At 39.5% G+C, this 23631-nt stretch overlaps 3 protein-coding genes across 7 annotated transcripts in view; 1 reads left to right on the top strand and 2 right to left on the bottom strand.

Annotated features, from left to right (window-relative positions):
* The window catches only part of LOC118116015 (histone H1), a 311666-nt gene that overhangs the window by 165567 nt on the left and 122468 nt on the right, over positions 1-23631 (bottom strand). The gene's annotated exons all lie outside the window — the stretch shown is intronic.
* LOC118116027 (histone H1-like) overlaps positions 1-23631 on the top strand; it is a 444527-nt gene that overhangs the window by 316272 nt on the left and 104624 nt on the right. The gene's annotated exons all lie outside the window — the stretch shown is intronic.
* LOC118116007 (ovarian cancer G-protein coupled receptor 1) lies at positions 1466-22175 on the bottom strand. 4 transcript variants are annotated; one of them, XM_035167303.2, is made up of 8 exons: positions 22090-22159; positions 8002-8065; positions 7321-7584; positions 6240-6389; positions 5437-5570; positions 4942-5164; positions 4604-4784; positions 1466-4518 (listed from the first exon to the last, which is right to left on the bottom strand). In XM_035167303.2, exons 3-8 carry the CDS (start codon positions 7405-7407, stop codon positions 4154-4156), a joined length of 1140 nt encoding a protein of 379 aa, XP_035023194.1. In that variant the 5' UTR covers positions 7408-7584; positions 8002-8065; positions 22090-22159; the 3' UTR covers positions 1466-4153. The 4 variants fall into 4 exon arrangements, with proteins under 4 accessions (XP_035023194.1, XP_035023196.1, XP_035023195.1 ...); XM_035167305.2 differs by lacking the exon at positions 8002-8065 and having other exon boundaries at positions 22090-22175; XM_035167304.2 differs by lacking the exon at positions 22090-22159 and having other exon boundaries at positions 8002-8462.

Below are 23631 nucleotides of genomic sequence, written 5' to 3'. Positions count from 1 at the left end.
AAAGACAACAATTTAAAGATTTGGATAATGGAACTGATCTGAGTAGTCCTAATGTGAACTTCATGCGAAGGAACTATGGTGACACAGCACTAAGCCAAGTACAAGTGTGGATAAAAGAATGTGGGTTTCCAACTGGGGGAAGTTTTAGTACAAGACAGCTGAAACAGCTGAGACTGAAGCTAGAGGAGAAAGAAAAAGTAAGTCAGGCCAGAAATGTAAATCTTACATTTCAGGCAGATAGGAAGGTATGTGGAATGTGGTTAGAAGATAGCCATGGTAGGGTTCTAGTTCTGTCAGGGACATTACCATTAAGGAAGTATGTTTTGTATAATGACATGAGGTGGTTGAAAATTAAAGATGATTGTTCACTTGTCCTGCGTAAAGTTACATGGGAAGACCAAGGGGAATACATGTGTACTTATTTAGAACCGGAGTTTAAATTTGTTTCATATCAAAATTATTGGATAAAAGGTCATATAACTCATAAAGTGACACTCATGATAAAAGATTTGAGTCCTATTGGAGTTTTCACGGTTACTAAAGGGGTTCAGGAACAATTTACCACAGTAATCACTCCAAGGCTGAATAGTACACAGATGAAGCTTGTTACTTTAGCTCCAGAAACAACTAAGAGTGTTCATACATCAACTCAGGCTACTACTCTAGCTATGACTTTGAAGGGGATGAATGCTACAACAGTGACGACATCTTTGACGTCTACGACATTTGTAAATGTGACGCAGACATCTGACATGACACCTTTGACATTTAAGGATGTGGTTAATGTAACCCAGAAGCTAATGTTAAAGATAGAGCCTAGGGTGAACAGTAGTAATGAGATTGTTGAAGTTAGAGAACAGATGATGGAAGAGAATGATGCAGATTCATCTGTGACAGCTCAGAGGACTAATTCAGACGTAGATAATTATTTTTTGACTCTGCTCAGACACCAGAACACATGACTGATCAATACCATACATTACAAAAGAGAGAAACTAAATGGAAGGCGTTTGGGTTTGATCCTTCAGTGTTACAAATTGCAGACCCATGGGCAAGTAGGAACTTATGGTTCCAGCAATTAACTCATTCCGTAAGGTCGGTTACGAATTGGAATGGTCCATAACGTAACATGTATTGTTGACTACAACAATTAATAAGGGTGGCACTGTAGTTAGCACTGTTGCTCAAAGCAAGAAGGTTCATGGTTTGAACCCTGATGTTTGTGGTGGAGTTTGTTTTCCCCAGGTACTCTCACTTCCTCCCACAGTCCAAAGAAGTTTCGATGTGAGGGTGAATGGTTGTTTCTCTCTATATGTCTGCCCTATGATTGGCTGGCCATCTGTCCCTGACACCACCTGTCGCCCAGTGTCAGCTGGGATTGGCTCCAGCTGCTCCTGCTACCAGTAAATGCAATGTACCTGCAGCATAAGCAGGAGTTCATTAATAATCATGAAAGCACTACAAGTTTATTTTTTACCACTTTTAATTTTTCCTGCACCTCAAAATGGAATGATATTTTACAAAAATAATTTATATTGCTTGCAGTTGTCTGAAGTAACCACAACTCGAAAGGAGGAGAAAACATGGAACACTCAACACTGACAAACATATTTCAGTTTACTGTGATTATAGAGAACAACTCTGTTATGCATCTTGCCACTCTGTTATGCATCTTGCCACTCTGTTATGCATCTTGCCACTTCGGCATACAAATTGGGAAGACTGGGATTGAAGCGCTGACCTTCCGGTTAGCCTAGCCTAGCCCCTATAAAAATCTTTAACTTAATGAGCATTCAATATAAGTTGTCGACGCCATCTCAGGTACATCCGACGTCACTGAGTTACTTCCGCTGCGAGCTGACTGGCTTCAGTGGAACTTCGGCATTTCTTTACAAAAACAACTCAAACAAGAAAAAAAGAGGATAAAGAAGCTCGGTCCGGACCGACACAATTTACAGATTCAGCAGCAAGTGGGACAGGGACTAGCTTACACCCGGTGCTTCTCGCGCTCTTCTTATGAGAAACAGGTGACTAACTGCATGTGGTGTAAGTGATGCATTTTATTCCTTCACCTATTTGCTGTTTCAAAGTGTCGGCAAACGGTATGAAAGTTGCCTCTGTCTTTCGGTTGTTTGACCCCGACAAAAAGAAAAAAAAGGGCAAGAAAACTGAAAAGGTCACACTGCCCCTACTTCCTGTTATTGACACCACCAGCGTCAGAGAGCAAAGGCTGAGGTCACATTAAAACCACACCAGTATGCACAGAGAACAAACGTGCACACACACACAATAGTATGGCTCTACACAGCAAACACACACAATTAAAAGCATAGCTGTCCTTTAGTTTGCATACAGTTTCATACTTTTAGAAAAATATCACCTTCACGTTCATATCTGTGAAGAGGTCATTTGAACATTTATCATTATAACACAATACTTTGAACGTTATGTTCGTAACAACCATAGCTTTAACAATATTTGATCTATGTAAGAATGTCATATTATGAGCATAACAATATAGAACTATTCCCATGCACATAGCAACATGTAAACACTGGATATTGTTCTCCTGACATTCATCGTTTCATAGCACAGGAGCAGAACACGTCATATACTGATCACCCATCTGCATTCACTGACACCTTCATGGACATTTAAATTTGCCACAAGACATTGACTCACAAAAAAGCATCACTTTCTTAAAAAATGACATTCATGAAGAATAAATAGTAACACTTTTTAAAACAGATGTAAGTTATTACAAACCTTTAATTAATAATTCAAGTTAGCATAGAAGTTAGCAAAGAGGGAAATACAGTCTGGTCAAACCATTAAAATGTGTTAAAAGCAAGACTGCTTAACGTTTGATGGAAGAAACAATGAACTGACAAAGGAAACGTTGAATCTGTAAGCAGTGAAACACACCAGTAGCTTATGGTGGCTTATGTTACCAGTGTAACAGACATTACTGTCTGCTGACTTGATGACTCTTTACTACTTGAGCTGCTGTTGATCTTTGCACATTTACCATCATCACTTGTCATTTTAAAGGAGACATAAGATGCTTTTTCAGATTTCAGTGTGTTATATATTGTGCGATAAAGGGATCTCCTCTCCCCAACAGACAACACTGAAGTACCTGAATTACCTCATCAGTAGTCCGGCCCATACTTACACATTATCATGATGTCATGTGACATTATGAGACAGGCTGCCCCAAATTTGCAAAATGTGCAGCTAGTCGGACACGCCTCCTAACAAAGTCAGGTAAAGTGAAACCGGAGGCCACCTTTTCCTACACGCACTGGAAGCAGTTGACCAGTCACAACAGATTGTACAAACTGGGCAATCAGAGAAGACTGGGCTTTTTTGGAGGGCAGGCTTAAAGAGACAGGAGCTGAAACCAATCGTTTCAGACAGAGGCTTAAAAGAGGGGCTGCAGCCATGGACAGTATGAGGAGAGATATGTTTTTTCTGAACATGAGAAGAAAAAAGATCACAAATTAAAATGATCAACCTGAATGTAACAAAAAATTGTGTCTCTCAACTAAATTATGCCATGTCCTCCATTGGGTGGTAAGTTTGTTCACGCTGGCAATATGACTTTATTATACACTAGTGAACTGGTATAGCAAGTATTATGGTAACTGTTGTAAAAACAATGCACCTAAGAGTGGATGAAGTTGGCTCACCTGATTTTGTCCATGCCCAGACACAATATAATTTCAAGCTAAACCACAGCAGGCTTTTGTTAATGGTTTAAAGTTGATCTATAAAGCATAAGTAAAATGGATTAACCATTAATAAAGCCTTTACTTACGTCTTCACTCATAAAGGGTGCTATGTTTAATACTTCTCATTTAAAGGAATACTCGCAAATTCCCACCCAAGGGTTACATATTCCAGCAGTATTCATTACAGGTACCACCACATGAAACATAACAATGTAAAGACATTTCCAATGACAAAGATTAGTCTTAGAATCTGTCTCCTCTTTTTATTCCCGCTGCTCTGAGGCCTCTGATAATACAGTTTCTGATTGGTCCCCAGATTATGTTAGTTTTAGTCAGTGTCATCAATCCTCTCTGACCATTGGCTGAGCTCCTCCATTGCTGTCACACAGCTGGATTATCCATCACTGTCCAAACTGTTGTCAATGTTTGTTACTTTGTACAATTGAGGGTATGATTGTTTTTTCATCCATCTGTGTAATTAAAATTGTGTCTTTGATGGCAGGGTCTGTTTTTACATTGTTGAGTGTGCTGGTGTGAGTGAGAAGCATCACTGTTGGCTGGCCGTTGTTCTCGTCAGTGGCGACCTCGTGGGAATCTGTAGCTGGGTTGGCGGGACTCGCTTTGCCACGGCGACAGCAGCAATGGAGTATCCTGGCAAAGGGTCGGATTACGGCTCTGTACAGGCTGTGGCGGGCACTTTCGCTGACGAAGCAGTAGAGAGCAGGATCCGCCACGCAGTTCAGGGTGGTCAGCAGCAGGGACAGGTGGTAGTAGTTAAATATTTCTAGGAAATAAGAATACAGGCGATCTGGTTAAGATATGTTTTCACTCTCACTCACCAGAATATATTTGCAGAGATGAAGCCGTACTTGAAATAAAGTCGCAGTCCCGCTCCAGGAGGGTGCGTACTAACAAGAAGACATGGTATGGGGAGAAACAAACAAGGAAGATGAGAATGGTGCTGCTGACCAACTGTCGGATCCTTATCTTCTGAATCGGCTGTGTCCCTGCGCTCCGGCCCACAGCGCGGAGGACGCACAGGTAGCTGACCTGGACAGAAAAAAAATGTATCTCATCATTGTTACATCCATGAAAACCCCTGTGTGGGTGACACAGTTTTTAAAATATAAATGTATCCATTTAAATGTATTTCAAGTGTAATAATGCCACTGTGCTACAATAACTGAGAAAAAAGATATGATCCTACCGACAGAATGGACAGCGGGAATACAAAGCCAATTGTGAAGCGGTAGACGTTGATTGGGTACTCCCACGGCTCCATGGGGTAGTGCTCGAAGCACACTGATTGGTTCTTGCGGTCTTTGCTCAGTTCTTTGTGGCGGAAGAAGACCACGCCTACTGCAATCTCCTTCAGCCAGATGATAGCACTAACAAGCCATGCTGCATTCATAGAGCGGAGATAGGTGAATCTGGAGGTTTAGAAAGAATAGTAAAGATTAAATACACATCTTATGTACCACACATTTAATTGTCTGATTTTACTGGAGAAATGTGGTTGTTAATTTTACCAATTCAATAAACGTGATGACTTATATTAAGTTGTATATTTAAAGTAGCTTTTGGAAGAACTGGTAAATTCCTTGTTTCAGTGCATTAAATTACATGAATGTCAATAGTAATAGCAATCGTTACGGAGTAACAGTGGTGAATAGTTCGACGGACTTCTAACCATCAAACTTACCTTAAAGGATGGACCACAGCCAGGTAGCGATCCAGACTGATACAGCACAGGAAGCCAATGCTGATGTAGATGTTTTCATAGAGTAGGAAGCCACACAACTGACACAACCATTCCCTGTGACTCCAATCGTCGTCCTGAACCAACACATATACACTGTTTTTATCAAGAACATCATACTGACACAGGGGGCCTATCCTATACTGTGTACACCATCTTTGCTAGTTTCAGATTTATGATGAAGATGGTGGCCATAAAGAGATGATCATGATCAGCAACAATTCACAGATAGACTGTGACATTGACTGTGACTTCAAGTCAGAGCCGACCACATCTACTGTTCCTGCTGCTGAAGAAGATTGGTTGCCCCCACATTTTCTCAGCATTATCATTTCCTTCCATGAAGACATGCAGGGTGTAGTCAGCTACGATGGGGAAACCTCAGAGCGGCACCAGCTTTGTTCGGCATTTTCCTCTCATTGCTATTGTTATTATTATTATTTAATTCAACCACAGATTGCGCATTTGAATCGAAGCCAAGGTTACAGTCAGACTGACAATGTGCAACTAATGTAGCTCATCATGTATGTATTTGTATATCTGCTATTATAACATTATGAACAGCAGCAGTGACGTTTTCAGTTCTGATTCTGATGGGTTTTGTTATACAGATAGTTTGTCTATTGGTAAAGCAGGCTAGGTGAGTTAATTTAACATCCTTATAAAACGTTGCACTATCCAATGCTTTCAGTGAGTGGTGGTGCATTTAGCAAATTAAAAGTATAACAGAAAACATTTTATTTTACCTGAAAGATATATTGGAGCCACAGTGGTAACGATGCCAGGTACAACAGATCAGATACAGTGAGGTTCATTAAATAAACTCCCAGTTCATTCTTCTGCTTCAGCTGTACAGAAGCATGGTACAGAGAGTAGATGTTGGAGGGAACACCAACCTGGAATCATTAAGATCATTCATTGTTATTATTTGGATTCTCTGTAACAGCCAGTTTTATTTCACACTGCCCTTCTCTCCAGCCAATCCCAGCTGACATTGGCTAAGAGGCAGGATAAATCCTGGACATACAGAGATTCAAATTGGGAACTGTCTCGCTGTGAGGCGACAGTGCAAATCACAACACCACCGTATCGCCCCTACAAAGAATCCCCATATTGGGAAATTCCGAATGCAGTATCAATCAGTCACAACATTGTTATGTCCAATTTAAACATGAACAACATAACAATAAATATGAAAACGCATCCTAATCACTTTCTTAATATCAGCAAATACTATAAGAACAACTTTGGTGTATGGCAGATATGATTAGTAAACACTTGAGCAAGGCAATGGAAATATTGTAGGGCTCACTTTATATTCATGACACTGACCTCCACTTACTTTCCACCATGTTACTTCAATAAAGAAAGACAAATTTAGGATTCACAATGCTTATGTAATAAGATGTTGGTAGGTTGAGTTGGGTGCAGAATTAATTTGGAGATAATTGTTATGCTAAACTTTGTGATTGAGGGTGCATTGGACCCCCATATTAGACCCCTACACAACTTTGGCTAGACTATGGACAATTTAGTCTACAGTTAGTAGGGAGGACACCGACCTCCAGGGAGGCCCTATAAGGTTGGTGACACGCCCCCCCCAAAAAATAAATTCTTCTGAAAATTTCCGCCATTGAAATCAGGAATACCACCTGAAAAGTTTGTTTGGGTACCCTGTTGATGGAGCTCAATTCTACTTATACTGCAATTAGGACATGTTTTTTCTGAGTTGTTAATACCTTTTTCTGTAAACAAACATGAACTTGTATAAGGAATTCAGATACCTTAACAGTTTTGTTCAGGTATTCAACATATTCACACACTTACCAATAGTACAAGGATATACACACTGGAGAAGAGGTACTGGTGGATTTCATGGCTGATTGTGCAGTTAATCCTGTCCTCCTCAGACATGGTGACCGCCTTCACATCACACTCACACTAATTCAAATTAACATGGATGTTCTTACACATGTTCTTACGTTCTCATAACAAAAGAACTATCAACACACACACAAATCCTCATTAAACTGGTCTCCTCTGGTTGAGTATTGGTCTGGTCTGATTAGGTAGTCCGGTTTCATTTGGCCACTGTGAAACACAAAATAATTTAGCTTAGTATAAATTAAAAAAACTCTGATTTTATATTAGATATGGTCCTGTCACTGCTTTGAATTAAGGCTAGAGCTGTCATTGCCATGCCAGCATGCTAACATTGACAAAGCTAAAATATGATATCTACTATGTTTAGCATCTTAGCTCAGCCTCTTCATATCCTAACATTTTCTATCCTGCCCGAAACACAAAGCAGTTAACAAAAATGTCATTATTCATTGGGACGAATTACAATTTTGCACAACAGTAAAAGTTAAAGGATCACCTTACTTCAATAAAGTGTATACTAAGGAGACCTAGAATGTCTGTACTAAGTATATCGGTAAAGTTGTTGAGATCATTTTCCAAAAACCATTCAGATCAAAGTTATTGTGGGGCCACAAACATATTCACCAGAATCAAAAGGGTTCATCATCTGGGGACCATGGATGGCTGTGCAAAGCTTCTTGGTACTCCACTGAATAGATAGACATTGAATAGATTAGTCGTGAACTGCCCGACCAAACAAACAGAGTGACAGTGACATCCAGGTCACTGACACCATACAGTGGTTGATACAGAGTAAGTCGGAAGTGAAGAAATACATTGACTTCCTGTTGAAACTGTGACCGCATCATCTTCCTCGAAGTGATTTGCGTTTTGTCATGAAATGACTAATGTCATTCAACTGGTGACGGTGAAGTGTGCATCTGGCATTGACTTTCATGACAGAGTTAGCTGAGTCCATTTATAATTATATTCTGATATTAGAATGATCAAATACAGTTTTTCAGACCATTGTGACACTGTGTTGAATTGCAAACAATAGTGGCAGCAGTGTCACTCACAGCAAAGTCAGATTTACTCTTACAGGCTGCCAGACCACATTGCAATGAGTGGCACTCAAGCACTTCTCCTCAACTTACAAAGAGATAATGGCAGAGTGAGGAAGGATGACTGATGAGCAGTGAATGTGCAACTTGTGCAGCATTTCCCCTATAAAGCCTATAAAGTCTTCTTAGTTCAGCTTTGGGAAGATATGATGCGACATTTACAGTTACAATACACCAATTATTGGTAACTGGCTAAAACCCGCACCAGTGGTACAGAGAGCCTGTTTGACCAGCCTGCTCGATTACAATAGAGACAGCTCCTCATCATGCAGATATCTTACCATGTCTATATCAGTGGTGGCCAACTGTCCTCCACTGTGCACCCACACTGCATCACTGTGGCAGAAGCTGCTGTAAAACTTCTACTAATGCAGCATTGTTCAGAAGATTTTGTAACAACACACAACTTGAAAAATGTCACATGCCAATTCATTAGTTTTCTGCAGTTTTCACAGCCCTTAATAGGCCTTTTAATGTACTAAACTAGGCCGATAGCATGCCTGTGAGTAATGGGCTGTGGGCCCCTTACTCCTTGAATTAACTCAAGTGCAATGTTCACTTTAAATATTAATAATTTGATTCAGTGAAGTGCACAATGTATAGATAATATATAATAAGAAATAAAGGCTTTAAACCGGATTTCAACTTGGGGATTGTAGCACCACTACTGTATATAGGCAGTAGATGTTTTATGGCACAGGCAAATTTAAATGTGATGCTGAAAAAGCAGGTCAAGTAATTAAGTAACAGAGACAGTTATAATGCAAATATTAATGCAATATTAAAAATATCAACTATCATCATTGACTGTATGTATGGATGGACGTCATGACAGCGCCCCAAAAGTGGAGACACAGTGTCTGGCTGCCGTTTAAGTCATGAAACCTGCCTCCTCCATATTAGTGGATGGGACATGGATCAAAAATACAAAGTACACATCAAATCATTTTTTTTTCAAAGATGGTTTCTGTCATTGGACGTAGTTCTTATTACACAGATGTATGTTCTAGTTTCCGAGTTTCTGATAAGTTTGGTTTGATAGTGTAAAAACTGGGTGAAACGGGCCGTCAACCCTGCGGCTCCTCTCCATGATCACTACTGCAGACACAGGCTCCAAATGGGGTCACCAGTTCAAGATGAAACAAATATTTGAGATATTTTTAAGTTTGGTTTTAATTAGTTATTTGATGCTATAAAAACAGAATGAAACGTCATGATTGATAGCTGAGACTAACTTGTGACCGGCAATGAAGATGTGAAATTTGAAAGTATTTGTTTGAGTTAATTGAATTTATTCCATTGATAAGAACATTTTCAGACCTTTTAACTGTTTTTTTACTTTTTTCTGTTGTATATTTAATATCAAATGGATTATCATCCAGAACAACTGAAGTTGACAGTTAACAGACTCTCCCCATCCCATCCCATCCCACTCAGTGAGATGAAGTGAGAAAAACGAAATCACAGAATCCAGGTGTGCCAAGCTTATAGAGACTTATATGTGCCGAAGCTGTATCCGCTGCCAAAGAGGTTTCAGCAAAGACCTGAATGAAGGGTCTGGATACTCGTGAATGAGAGATTTCAGATTAAATTTTCCACAAATGTGCAATTTTTCATAGAACCATATTTTCTCTTTGCCATTATTTCTTAGTGAGTTGGAATACTTTCTGAAGCCACTGTAAATGCCCCTTTTCTTTGAACACCAACTCCAGTGTAAGACTAGTCAATGGACAATGATGCCTCTGAATATAAACTATATTTCTTTGCTTTAGCATTTTTAGAATGGCTCCATAATTACATACCATAAAACCATTTAGAGCCACTTTGACACCACACACACCACACGCAGCATCTCAGTCTGTAATTCTGTGTGACCCGTCTTCCTAAATACACCACCTCCAGATTAAGGCACAGCTGGATATACTGTGCATTCTTTTAGAGTCAAGCTAAATCAATCTCTTAACCCTTTTTCAACCAGATGACTGGAATATATTAGATATAGCAATACTGAATGTTTTTGGGGGGAAATTTCATCTTTTTTTCGAAAATATATTTGCTCTGCACACTCTCACCCACCGATCCTGCCAGAGAGGATCTGATCTGACCAGGATACACAAAGTGACAGACTCACACTGTGCCCTCTATTGTTCACAAACACAATCTAACAACAGTGTGTGTCACAGGAATTTATCAAGATGCTATATGCAGAAGTGCAAAAACAGCCAACACACATTTCCTTGAGACGTTTGACATTTGCTTGAGGTTACTTTGTTATCAGAACCTGACACATGATTCATTTAGTCATTTCTACTTTATTGAACCAAACTAACTTCCCCCATTTTTGTGTAAAAAATTCCACCTGTGACTCATCATTCCCTCCACCACAGACTCCCACACTCCCTTAGAACAAGCATTAACAAACATCTCACTTCCCGCATTCAAACATTTGTCTGCTTGATTCACATACGTGATATTTAAGATTAATTCCCTGCATGCATAGGCATGATAGCTATAAGGTCAATGGCCTACAACTACACTGGAGTTGTTGTCACTGCTAACACTGAGACATCTGTCCTGAAGATTGATCGAAGTTGATTGAAGTCTACAATGGAGTAACACACAACTGACACTCAGGCCCATGTGAGGCTTTTGTCTTCAGTGTAAAAGTGAACGATTGGCCACCATTGGCGGTTCAAACAGAAGTCACAGGTAGATCAACAGTCATGTAAACATGGAACCCTGGTGGACACAATTTGTCCCACGCTGTGACGTATCTCAGAGCACAAGAATTAGACACACCTGTTAACTGTTGCCCACCTTGGAACTGTCAAACCAGAAACATTGCGGATACACCAACTATGTGGGCTACACAAAATGCAATGCATCTACGCTAACAATGCAAGCCATTCCTGCTAGCTGCTAGATGCCAAACAGGCCCGATCAGAGTGCTGTGACTTAGACTGCAGCTCTGAATTCAGTTTTTCAAATGCACATTTACTAACCAACACATCTCACATGGAGGCTCTGACACTGAGAAGAGCAACAAGGAGCTAATGACTCTCAGTCTGATCAGAGTCAAACCTTATTATGAAAGGGGTAATCCACAGTTATTATGGTGTTAAAGTTGTATAAGAAACAGACATACAGCCTACAATATACATCAAATTACTATTACTAATCTTTTTCATCCAAAACCAATTCTGACACCTCAAAATTTGGGTATTGGGGTGAGGGTATCTGATATTGAATAACAATCAAATTCAATTATCTAAAGCAGAGGTCACTAACAGGCGGACCGCGGACCGCGGTCCGCGGTCCGCGGTCCGGACCCAGAAGCCGTCCCGTACGGACCCGGACCTACAGCCAAAACAGAAGGTTATGATTTAAAACCTGACGGGGCACTTCTATTTGTAACCGGCGCAGCTTTTGTAGTCTTTACGGTAGTGGTTTAGCGGATGAGGAAACGCACAGACCAATTGCATGCGAGTTAAGCCATCCCACGTGATACTACTCAGCCAATCAAGTCTGTGCATTCCAGGCGGTAAACATTGCAACTCCACAGTGCAGACAGATGAGTTAGAGGCAAGTTACACATGAAAAGACGGTAGAAAGAAAAGGAAAGATAGAGATACAGGTAGAGAAAACAAAGGGAGAGAAACAGACGAACAAAGTGGGGGAGTGGGATATAAGAGGGGAAGAAAGTGATTCTAAAACTGTTCAATTGTTAAGATGTGTTGAGATTTATTATCTGTAAAATTGGTTGAGACTTTTGAGTCAAGACGTGAAACAGAAAAAGGGAAATTCAAGCTTTTGCTCCCTTTATTTTATTTTTCTGAAGTTAAGCCCTTTATTTGAACATGCACAATTTTCACATTTTATTTATTTTCTCTTATTTTGAATTTCAGCCCTACTTTTATTTAGTTAATGAGAGAACATTATACATATCTGCAATCATACATATATGTTCAGTTCTATGTTACGTGACAATAAATATTGTCAAAGTTTTTGAATCATACTGAATTCATTTGATTTGACAGTCAGGTATTTAGTACATGCAGATGTTGATACAACTACTAGGCTACTTAAATATATATCACAATAAATAGTTAGACATTAAGATCTTCCGGACCTTTGCTTCAAGAAATTTTCTCTAACTGGACCTCTTTAAATTTTAGTTGAATACCCCTGCTCTAAAGGTTCAGTGTGTAAGATTTAGTTGAAAGGGATCTATTGGCAGAAATTTTTTATAAAATAATCCTAGTGATGTTTTAACTAGTGTGTTTCATCTAAATTGTACAAATTGTTGTTTTCTTTACCCCAGAATGGGCCCTTTATATTTAAATACTTTATATTTTCATCAGGGGGGGGAGTCCTCTCTACGGAGGCCACCATGTTCTTTTACAGTCGTCCAAACTGGACAAACTAAACCTTTTGAGTTTGTATGACAACTGAAGGCTACCACAGGTTCTCTGTCATGTTTGGAAGGGGAGGGTGAGGTGAGGGGTATTCAGCTGCAACATGCAACTTCACCACTAGATGTCACTAAATTATACACACTGAACCTTTAAGGGGAACATGTGAGATTATAGGAAGATCTCACCCTCAAATAATGATTGAAAAATAACTTTTTTCCACAAGGTTTGCATGGTAGTGTGCATGTTGCATGTTAGAAGAGTAATGCACAGTGCTGAGGTCGCAGATGGGGCAAAATGTTTTTGTGCATTCCATCTTTATTCTAAGCTTTATTCTTATTAAACATAAGGATGTGGGTGATATGAGACTTTTTATTTAACTCTATGCTTTTTTATGCAAAGCAGATAGTTTATAGTTCAAGTTTTTATCTCTTTCACTCAGTACAGGGAGCAGGTGATAATTCTAGGGGGTACTGTTAAAAGTCATGTGATCCATTTTCAATACAAAAAACATTGACCACATCATTCAGCTAAATTCTAGTTTTGGTCTGAGAGATACAATATAGCCAATAAAACTCTTACTGTAAATCACTTCGATGAATTCTTCTTTTTCAATAAAACTACAACTCAAGCTCAAGCCTGTGAAGTCTGCCAACAAAGGGAAAGTGGTTGGAACTTTTAATGTTTCAAGACAGCAACACAGGCAGAGAACAAGATGTCATCAGTTTTACCAAGAAGATACAATAATTCTTTATAATTACACATCTGACCTTAACCTCGGCCCTTTCCCTTTTCCCAAATCAATGGAAGTGCCTGGACTTTTATTTCATATAAATTCAACAGCAACTTTTCTTTATGGAATGAGTCTCTCTGTGATACTTTATTCACATAATATGGGATGAATGGTTGAGATGAGCAACACATATTAAGTGATAGTTCACATCCCTGGACAACTCATGACAGTTGTATGATTCCATTGGTCAAATTAATGTTAATTTAAATCTATTTTGACTCTATTTACTCATCCTTTACTAAAACACAAGTTGTGCAAAAAGATAGAAAAACACCATGCTTGTTTTAAAGCAAAAATCTGTATTTTTGCCTGACTAATAATAATGGTATTCAGTCGTGCTCACTTGATATCTGAAGTCATAAAAAATCTCTACTCTTCCCAGCCAACTAATTCCTAAACAATAACCATCTAGACAGTAACAGAGACCATATGACATAGCTAATCTGTGTGTCTGTGTGTGTGTGTGTGTGTAGACGCGTTGTCTTCACAAATGGTCGAAGCCTTTTTCTACAGGAAGACATGACTTCTACAGAGGATGGTTCCAGTGCAGAGGTTCAATTCTCCTAGTAAACAAACCACTCACTGAACATTCACGATTCTCCTTTTAGACCCCAAGATTAATAACTTTCTACAATACCCTGTGATCAATACCTTATTTCCCCAAGGATTCTGGAACATTAGTGCTGCTCCATGATCAGTGACCCTGACAGCAGTAACTGTGGCAACAGCAGCAGGTTCTAAATCAAACGCAAATGAGGGTCCTGTCACTGCTCCAGCCAACATACTGATACCACAATTTGACAGGTTACATATAAGATCGTCTCAGTAAAAGACAAATGGTTGATAATAGTCATATAAACACATTCCTTCCAAATCACAGGATGTTGTGTGTCACTCCACATCATCACATCACCTTTTCTCATTTGCACTTGTAAACATGGAAGCGATCCACTCTCCAGTGTTTGTTTCAGTTTACCACACAGCATCAATTACGCCTCAATTCCTGGAACGAGATTTTGTTTTTCAACACAGGCTGATGTGAAATGTCTTTTGGTTTTAGTCTCATGCAATTGCACCACAGCCCAACTTAGTCACACTGACCTTGTGCTGACTGTTACATGATTCATATTAAACTAAAAGAGAGCATATCAACAAGCATGCTCCCTCTCACTCAAAAGTCTACAGGAGAAACAGAACTGGGCTGCATCCTTAACACAGTGTCACAACATGTGAATAAAATAAAATAAATAAAGCCCAGACCTGAAACCTGATTCAAAATGATGTGTAAATATTTAATCATGTGCCTGTGAAGTGGGTTGTTTTTATATCTGCACAGGCCTTCACCACAGTTTGTCATGGGTCTACAAATAAGATGTGGTGTTGTTGCTGCAGGGGTCTGCGTCTGTCTGTCTGTCTACTGTCTCTGTAAAAGTACCTGGTGGCTTTGTTTGATTTATGATGCACTCAGAAAACCAAGAAACAGAGAAAACACACCAGAGTCTGACTGAAGTGAAAAAAGCAGGTTAGGTATCTGCACCTTAAACTAAGACATTTGTTAGCACCTTGTCAACAGGGGCATGTTGGTAGCTGGTTGACGTCAATGTTACCACGTTACCTGCGACTTGTTGTGACTTTTAGTTGGGTAGACCATTTACATTCCCATTACTATTATTAGTATTAGTATTCAATTACGAATCCAAATTCAGAAAGTGACACAAGTCAGACAAACTAATTATCAAAATCAAGATCAGCTCATGGCGGATTTTTGCATTTCTTATTTTGATTTGAGCATAAAATCTAAAGTATGAAAAAATGGTATTAGATTAATAAACAAATAACTGAATAACATTATTTTTTTTCTTTTTCAGATTTTGGATTCTTAATTGAATATGGAAATAACCAATGGTACAGAAATTATGCAGTAATTTTAATTGTGTATATATAACTGATAGGGAAGTTAAGTCCACAACTATGGTTTCCTGCTTCTTCTCCCCCAGACATTATCTTTATTTTGTCCAGCAGGTTGTAAATCAGCCTCCTGCTCCGTTCTTGTTGTTGATTTACAGTCTGCTTCAGCCTCTAACAGATATGATGTATTGTCTATACATCTATACAAGAGGGTGTTCTTCCTTTTTACCAGAGCTGTTCATCAACTAATGTCACATCAAGTGAATAACACATGTTCACCTTGGAATGTAATACACTGGATGATGAGTACTGAGCTCCTCTGTCCCACCGGATTCAAACACATGTGGACATGATACCTCCTTGTCATCATCACTGACCCTCTCATTGTAATGCCTGCCAACATCAACAGGATTTTAATCATAGATTTAAAGATTCATACTCCATATGTCTTTAAATTCTGCGTTCCCAACATCATCTCAGCACATGTCAGATTCAAACAGCTGATTAGTAGTTACTCTATCACAGAGTTTCAGATCTGGATCACACAGGCTTAATCATCAGATAATCAGTAAATACATTAATCTGGATTCCTTTTTTCTCATGATTAACTGTGAAGATTAATAAATTGAAATGATGTTTCCCCTGATAGCTCACAGAGATTGGGCCTCAGAGATGACGTAAAATATGATTTGATGCGTATTACGTTATCATGTAGCTTCACGCACACACACACTCCTCTCCACTCTAAGTGTGTTCACTGAGGAGCATTCAGCCATGACTGCCCCTAAGGCTTTGGAAACCGTCACTCTGAGTAACATCACTGTATTTCTCAGTTTCCCTCTTTGATCCAGACATGGGTGCACAAAGTCTGACTTTGAATGTTGACAGTTGAATCAGATTAGGTGGTTTAATATGAATATTCAACGGTTAGTTTTTCTTATAGACTATGATGTAATGCTTCATTGAACTGCCAGATTTTTGAATTGGGTTTGGTGGAAAGTTCAGGGTGACAGCAACAAGCTACTATGGCAGCAAACTAGGGTGGGCATCAAAAATGTATGTTGGTATTAAGAGATTTCTTGAAATATGATACATACAAATATAATATAATACCAACATTTTGGTGCATTATATATTATTTGGGATAAAAATAAAATACCAAACTTTTAATTTAATTTTTAAAAATGTTATAATTTAAAAGTTTTCTCTACTAAGCTAATGGCGGCAAGCAAAGAGTTAAATACATTTGCATATCCCAAAAGTATTAAATATCTTGTGTTTTCTTTCTGAATGTACTGACAGTGCACACATTCCATCACACCCTTAAATCGTGCTGGCAGTAAGAGTGGATCAAAACATCACAGCAGGGATGATTATGCAAACCGTCCGCCATAATAAGAGACTTCCCTGCTTCTAACTAGTATGTGGGGATATCTGAAACCCTCACTGGCCTTTTGTCTCTATCTTTACAGCTAAGCGCTGAATGTTGTGGTGTTTTTGGAACTGCATTTCCCAGAGATCACCTGCCCTCAAAACAGCAATATGATATATAGTACTTTTTCTGACCTGTGAATGTCAAAAACCCCAGAAAACATACCAGTGTTGCTAGTATGAGGACATTACTGTGTCTAGTTTGCAATGCACATTTGTCCATTAAATGTTGTATAAGAATAATTTCATATTTAGGATAATTAGGATTAATCTATAGTGGAATGAGACAAAGACAAGCTTTCCCAGAACTCAAGATAGATCTGATGTAGTTCTCATTGAAAGCTAGTTTCCCCATTAGGAAAAACAATCAACCAATCAGAGTTTTGTGGATGGGATTTTGAATAGAGTTTTCATCTTCTTATATAACTACCTGGCAGCATTTATGGAAAATATCAACAGAAAAAAAGGCAATAAACCTTGACAACATGTCGGGTTGTTGTAATTTGTTGTAAACTTACAGAAGTAACAACTGATCAACTGTTATTGCAATGTGTTCTTACCGATCACCACTACCACAGCTTCAATGTCAACTGAAAATGTCAACAACTGAAGGAATCAGTCTGTTGGTTTGTATAGTTAACATGAAGACAATGTCAGACAGAATAAAATATATCAGCAATAAGTAGTATTTCAGTCTAAAAACTAGGCTGAACCCTACCACCACTCTCTGTGTGCATTGTGTTCCCTGACACTATTAAGTGAACACATTTAAAAGGGATAAACCATGACAGCACAATATTAGCTTGAATAGCTAAGGTAACAGCACCCTTCAATAAGCCACAGCCTCAAGCAGAGGTGAAAGTCTCAAAATGCTGATTCAAACAACCATGTTCAATTTGCCGACGATGCAGTCCATTCACCATTCAAAGATAATTCAGTTAGCAAAACAGTAGATGAATTGTTCAAAGGCACTTCTTTAAATGAGGACGTATAGCACTGTGAATCACAGCTGAGCCCAGTCCCCAGTAAGAGGCGCTCCACTGGTGAAAGGTACTGATTACGTTAGTGCCAATGGTTATTCACTGAAATCAATTCACGTTGAAAATTCATTGATTCACTGAGATTCATTCACACACACTGAAAACAACCAGTAAGGGCCCATGTAATTTTAACTCCAGTTGATACGGTGGTTATGTGTCACAACTATAATGCAGTACAATGTGATTCTATGATATGTCAGACATAGAGAGGCAAAAACTATATACATTATTCTTGTCCATCAACTGCTTCCCATGTGACAGCAGCAGTAAATGTGATACGATATAAAGGTCTTAGTATCTGAGAATTCCATTTTATCTGTGGTATTCTATTAAGAACAAAAGCCTATCCAGCTTTTCTTCAAATTAAGATAAAAGCTTAACACGAGCCAGTTTCATGTCATAATAGTGTAAAATCCTGAGAGACGGACAAGCAAAATGATACTGGAGATGAAACAGAGCTATAGTACATTTGAATCAACTGCTGGCTCCAGCTGAACCCCTTCAAAGAAGCCCAGAGTCATGAAATTAGTCTTCTTTTATCCCTGGACCCTTACAGAAGGAGTGTGAGACCACTCAACCTCCTTATGGCATCAGAGTGCTTGAAACCTCTTTGATTGTGGCACCGTGCTATCAATGGTCCCTCTAGGGAGTTTGAAACCTTTTGGAGGATCTGACAAAAAGTGGTCAGGTCGAAGTTTTGTCATTTCACACCTGGCATTAGAATGTGCCATTGTCAATTGTCATCCTTCAACTCTCTTGAAAACCTGCTGGACCTTCTCACATGATTTTAGGGTTTTTTTGTAGGTTAGGCTTGCAGGGGCCCTGAGAGCATCCAAGATAGTCTCTAGCAGGACTCAGAACTTCCTCGTGGGCTTGATTGACGGCCACTTTGGACCTGGGAGTGGACATTGTGCTATAGATGGATTGCTGGTCCCTAGATGAACCTTTTAAGATCCATATGCACCCAGAACCCCCTTGTTGAGACCTCCATTTGGACCACTGCCCCCCCTCCAGGGCCCCTGACAGTCCTCTGTCTCTACACCTTGCACCGACATCTCGGCTGGATTCTATGTTTTAGGCCACTGACAATGCATACAGACATTGGCTTTTTCTGCCTTTCTGTTTATGTCTGCAATGCGTCAAGATGGACTTGTCATTGATGAATGAGGTTGATGTACAAAAAGGACCACTGCACGCTGTCTGACCACTACACAATATCTGGGCAGAGACCCAACAGTGGTAGCAACAGATGCCAATTTACTTTACAAGTACGAGGATGGCCAATTTAATTCAGCAATTGTGTGTGTACCAGAACTGTTCAATATGTGGAAGTAGTGTCTGACAGTTGTCCAGCTGGATGTGGGCTGGATGTGGGCTGAGGAACTAGCCCAAAATATCGGAGCCAAGTATTCATATAAGTTATTGTGAGTAAAACTCAATCGAAGATAAAGTTTATTTTTACGAGTGTCGCTATTTACAACTCAATTGTTCTTCATTTCCTGTTTCTATTATCTGGTTATAGTTTGATGCCTTTAGTATGTCAAGTCTGATACTCATTTGGTCTGTTCTGCGACTCATGCTGCTAATTTAAATGCTGAGCACTAATGCTTTGCGAAAGACGGATTCAAATGTATCTTAAAGAGTTTGTATTTGTTATAAGCAAATACCTCATTGTTCTGACTGTCTCAAATCTTTGTAATGTATGGTAGAAATCAACAAACTGCAAGTTGGTAGACAGCTTCCTGGAAAAAACTAAAACAAAACCTTAAAGGTTCAGTGTGTAGACTTTAGTGACATCTAGTGGTGAAGTGTCATGTTGCATCTAAATACCCCTCACTTCACCATCTCCTTCCTAACATGAAAGATAACCTATGGTAGCCTTCAGTTGTCATAAAAACTCAAAAGGTGTTTTGCAGCATTTACTACTGTAAAAAACATGGTGGCCTCCGTAGAGAGATGAAAAAAAGTAATTTAATGTATATTGTATATTCATGTTCTATTTCTGCCAATAGATCCCTTTTACCTAAATCTTACACACCGAACCTTTAAACTATTGAATGACACACCTCAACTCTCTCTGTGCAGCTATTGTAAGCTTTTGCAGTATGGGTGAAGTGACCCTTTAAGAAGTGGTCCAGGTATCGATGTGTTTAATCAGTCACTAAGTAAATAAAAGTGTGTGTCTGCTGTGCTGCACATCAGTGAATTAGTGGGGTTGTGAGAGAGAGCATGGAGCAGACAGAGCAGTGAGGTTAACCAGCAGTAGACTCTGGGATGCAGCCATGACACATGTGTCTAAAGGTGATACGATAAGATCAGATTATTATTACATTACATTTCATTTAGCTGAAGCTTTTATCCAAAGCGACTTACAATAAGTGCATTCAACCATGAGGGTACAAACCCAGAACAACAAGATTCAAGAAAGTACAATTCGCTTCAAGAAAGCCAAACTACAAAGTGCTATAAGTATGTGCCATTTAAGTGCTACTAAATTCTTAGTTTAAACTTTATTTATTAATTTTTTATTCAAGGTATAGTCGGAAGAGATTTGTTTTTAGTTTGCGGTGGAAGATGTATAGATTTTCTGCTGTCCTGATGTCATTGGGGAGCTCATTCCACCATTTAGGAGCCAGAGGTGATAAGACTATTTGATCCCAAATCTGGGAAATCCCCTGGCTACAGCAGCAGACAGGTCAAAATGAGGTAGACAAGAGAATACAACAGAGTAATAATAATTGAAAATAAAATAAACCCTTCACTACAGAAAAAAATATTGTTTGTATAGATAAAAAAGTATTTCAGAAAAGTGCAGTGGTACATGATGATTGCAAAATAATGTAAAAGCATAAGGTGATACTGGCAAAATTAGGATACTGATGTGAAAAAAGACCTTTAACAGAATGATAAATATGGTCTGATATGCTACATGATATGATTATGCTACATAAGTAGTGTGCAGAGGATAGCGATTTGGAACATAGTGTAAAAATAGTTAAGAATAGTGCAAGTCCTAAGTAGATTGTGATGATAGAAAAAAAACAGCCAGTATTTATTTAAGTTTATGCTGTTGTAGAGTCTGACAGCAGCGGGAATAAAGGACCTGAAAGAGCTGCTCGGGGCCTCCACAGTGTCGTATAGGGGGTGAGAGGTGTTGTCCATGATGGAGTTCAACTTCGGTAACATCCTCCTCTCACCCACTTCCTCAGTGAAATCCAGAGGGCAGTCCAGGACTGAGCTGGCTCTCCTAACCAGACTGTTAAGTGTTTTTCTGTCCCTCTCAGTGCATCCACATCCTCCTCATTGTCACAGCAGCACTAAACTCTGCCAAAATCCACACCAAATCTACAGCACTCAAATTTAGAAGTTTGTGTGTGATGTCTAGAAGTTTTGATTTTCTTCTCAACAGCACAATCACAACATCCCCATGATACTGACATATGAATTTAACATGTACCTGAGCTCAACAGAGGTTCATATTGAATTGATATGTTGTCAGTGCAGAAAAAATAAACAGACACCCAACAGGTGCAAGTGGACTGGCTTACAGTCCATGTAAGGCTGCATCCCACACTTCTCTATCAGTCAATGATCCATGCATGGTAACTCTCTATGAATATTACATGAAGCTCTGCTCTCCACCAGCCATAGAAAGGACTGTGTGAAGCTTTCCCCCTCCAGCTGCACACAGTATATGAAGTCCAGTCACACAGGGGAAGTGTTGTGTTGTCTCTCAGCAGCAGCAGCTACTGACAGGACTGAATAGTTAAGATAAATAAGGAATAAATCTGGATTATGCAAACATTAAACCCTGTCGTCCTGCCCTCCTCAGAATAAACTAACGTTCACTTTGCCTTTGATGTTTCAACCGCAACACAGCGAGTCACATTCAACAGGATGTAAAGACGGAGCATGTCTGTCTCAGATATAATAAACCTGAAACTCACACACGCTCTACTGATGGAATCTTAACTTCAACCAACAATTACTGACATGTTCATGAAATAAAGACGATCGGGTCTTACCGAAGCTGTCCTCTGTGAAGCTCTGCATCAAACTGACTGCTCTCTCTCTCTCTCTCTCTCTCTCTCTCTCTCTCTCTGCTCTCTCTTCCTGACTTACGCACTAAAGCATGTTGAAATATGCAGCCTCTGAATAAGAATGAATGCCGCGACAGTGGTGTTGTTTTCACCTATTGTGTGTGTGTGTGTGTGTGTGTGGAAACACCTACTGTAGCGAGAACTACGGAGGAGTAGTTTGACAGGTGTCTGCCTGTCTTTCTCTCTATCTCTCTATCTCGGTCTCCTCTTTCTGGCTGTCTTTCTGGCTGTCTGGCTGTCTCTCTGTCTGTCTGTCCGCCTGTCTGTCCGCCTGTCTGTCTGTCTGCCTGGCTGTCTCTCATTCTGTCTATCAGATCTCTGCAAGAAGCAGTCACCACTGTACAGTTGTGTAACTGAAACTAAAATGAAGACCCAATTAAAGGTAAATATTCATTTTACTGTTGTAGAAGAAGAAAAATAATATTGTGTGATAATCATTTTTTGGTCATCATCAACCTATTACCTACAGTAAATTACCTATAGTTTTGGGAAATATTCATACCCATTCATTTATTTGGGATCAAATTGACAGTTTTGTTCATTAATCATATAGCTATAACAAATTTTGGGGCAAATTATTCAAACTCCAAAGCTGAAATTTGTCATTTACAAAGTATTAACTGTTAATTCAGAACGTTACAGAAGGAAGTTTGGCTGCACTTTTACACACCTGGGCTTTTCCTGACAGATCCTGGCAAACTCCATCAGCTGGGATGATCAACCTTTTTAAATCATGTCCACTCAAATGATTTTTCCTCAGGTGGATCCCAGTCAAGAAATTGACATATCTTAAGAACATCTAGAATTGCACTCAGTAGAGCCAAGGCCCAACAGTTCCCTTAAATTCAATCAAGCTGCACCAAATTTCACATATGAGGGTTGATGTGGGAAAGAAGCTAGAGTTCCTAGAGGTGGTCCACACAACCCAGACATTGTTCATGTGTCGGCCAAAGACTGCAAAATTGTTCTTATTGAGCTGATGGCACCATAGTATAAGAGCTGTGAGGAAGCCCGCAAGAGGAAGGCCTTGAAATATCAACAAATCAATCAGGCATGGCTGTCCCCTGTGGAAGTAGCCTGCAGAGGGTTTCTGACCAAATCAGTGTGGCGGCAGTTGTCACCTCTGGGCCTGGAAGAGAGGAGCAAGAAACGTGCTGTTTGCAGGATGAGGGAGGGGGCTTAACGAGCCTCCTGCTGGATATGGCGCAAAACAGAGGAGGAAAGCTGGAAGCCTGGAGCAGATGGGCATGTGGCCACCACTGCCGACCCAATTGGAGATTGTCATGGTTAAGGGTAAAAACACTCGGGTACCACCTGATGTTATCTGATCCTGGCTGAAGGCTACGCTTACCTTATGAGGTGACTGAGGAAAGCATCTAGGTGTATGAAAATGCTCTGGTAAATGGTCTGTAATTGTATAGTGCCACTCATGTGGAATGATGAAGACTGGGATCGAACTGCCAACTC

Source organism: Hippoglossus stenolepis, chromosome 10 (assembly GCF_022539355.2).
Source record: "Hippoglossus stenolepis isolate QCI-W04-F060 chromosome 10, HSTE1.2, whole genome shotgun sequence".
Taxonomy (NCBI): Eukaryota; Metazoa; Chordata; class Actinopteri; order Pleuronectiformes; family Pleuronectidae; genus Hippoglossus; species Hippoglossus stenolepis.
The sequence above is the reverse complement of the archived record's forward strand: the minus strand, read 5'-3'. Positions and strand labels throughout refer to the sequence as shown.

Excerpts from the sequence above, each read along its gene's own strand:
- LOC118116007 (XM_035167305.2), bottom strand. The coding sequence starts at position 7,407 with ATGTCTGAGGAGGACAGGATTAACTGCACAATCAGCCATGAAATCCAC. Across the intron at positions 5,165-5,436 it reads GCTGTGGTCCATCCTTTAAG|ATTCACCTATCTCCGCTCTA; the intron begins GTAAGTTTGATG and ends CTAAACCTCCAG. Across the intron at positions 4,785-4,941 it reads TCCCGCTGTCCATTCTGTCG|GTCAGCTACCTGTGCGTCCT; the intron begins GTAGGATCATAT and ends TTTTCTGTCCAG.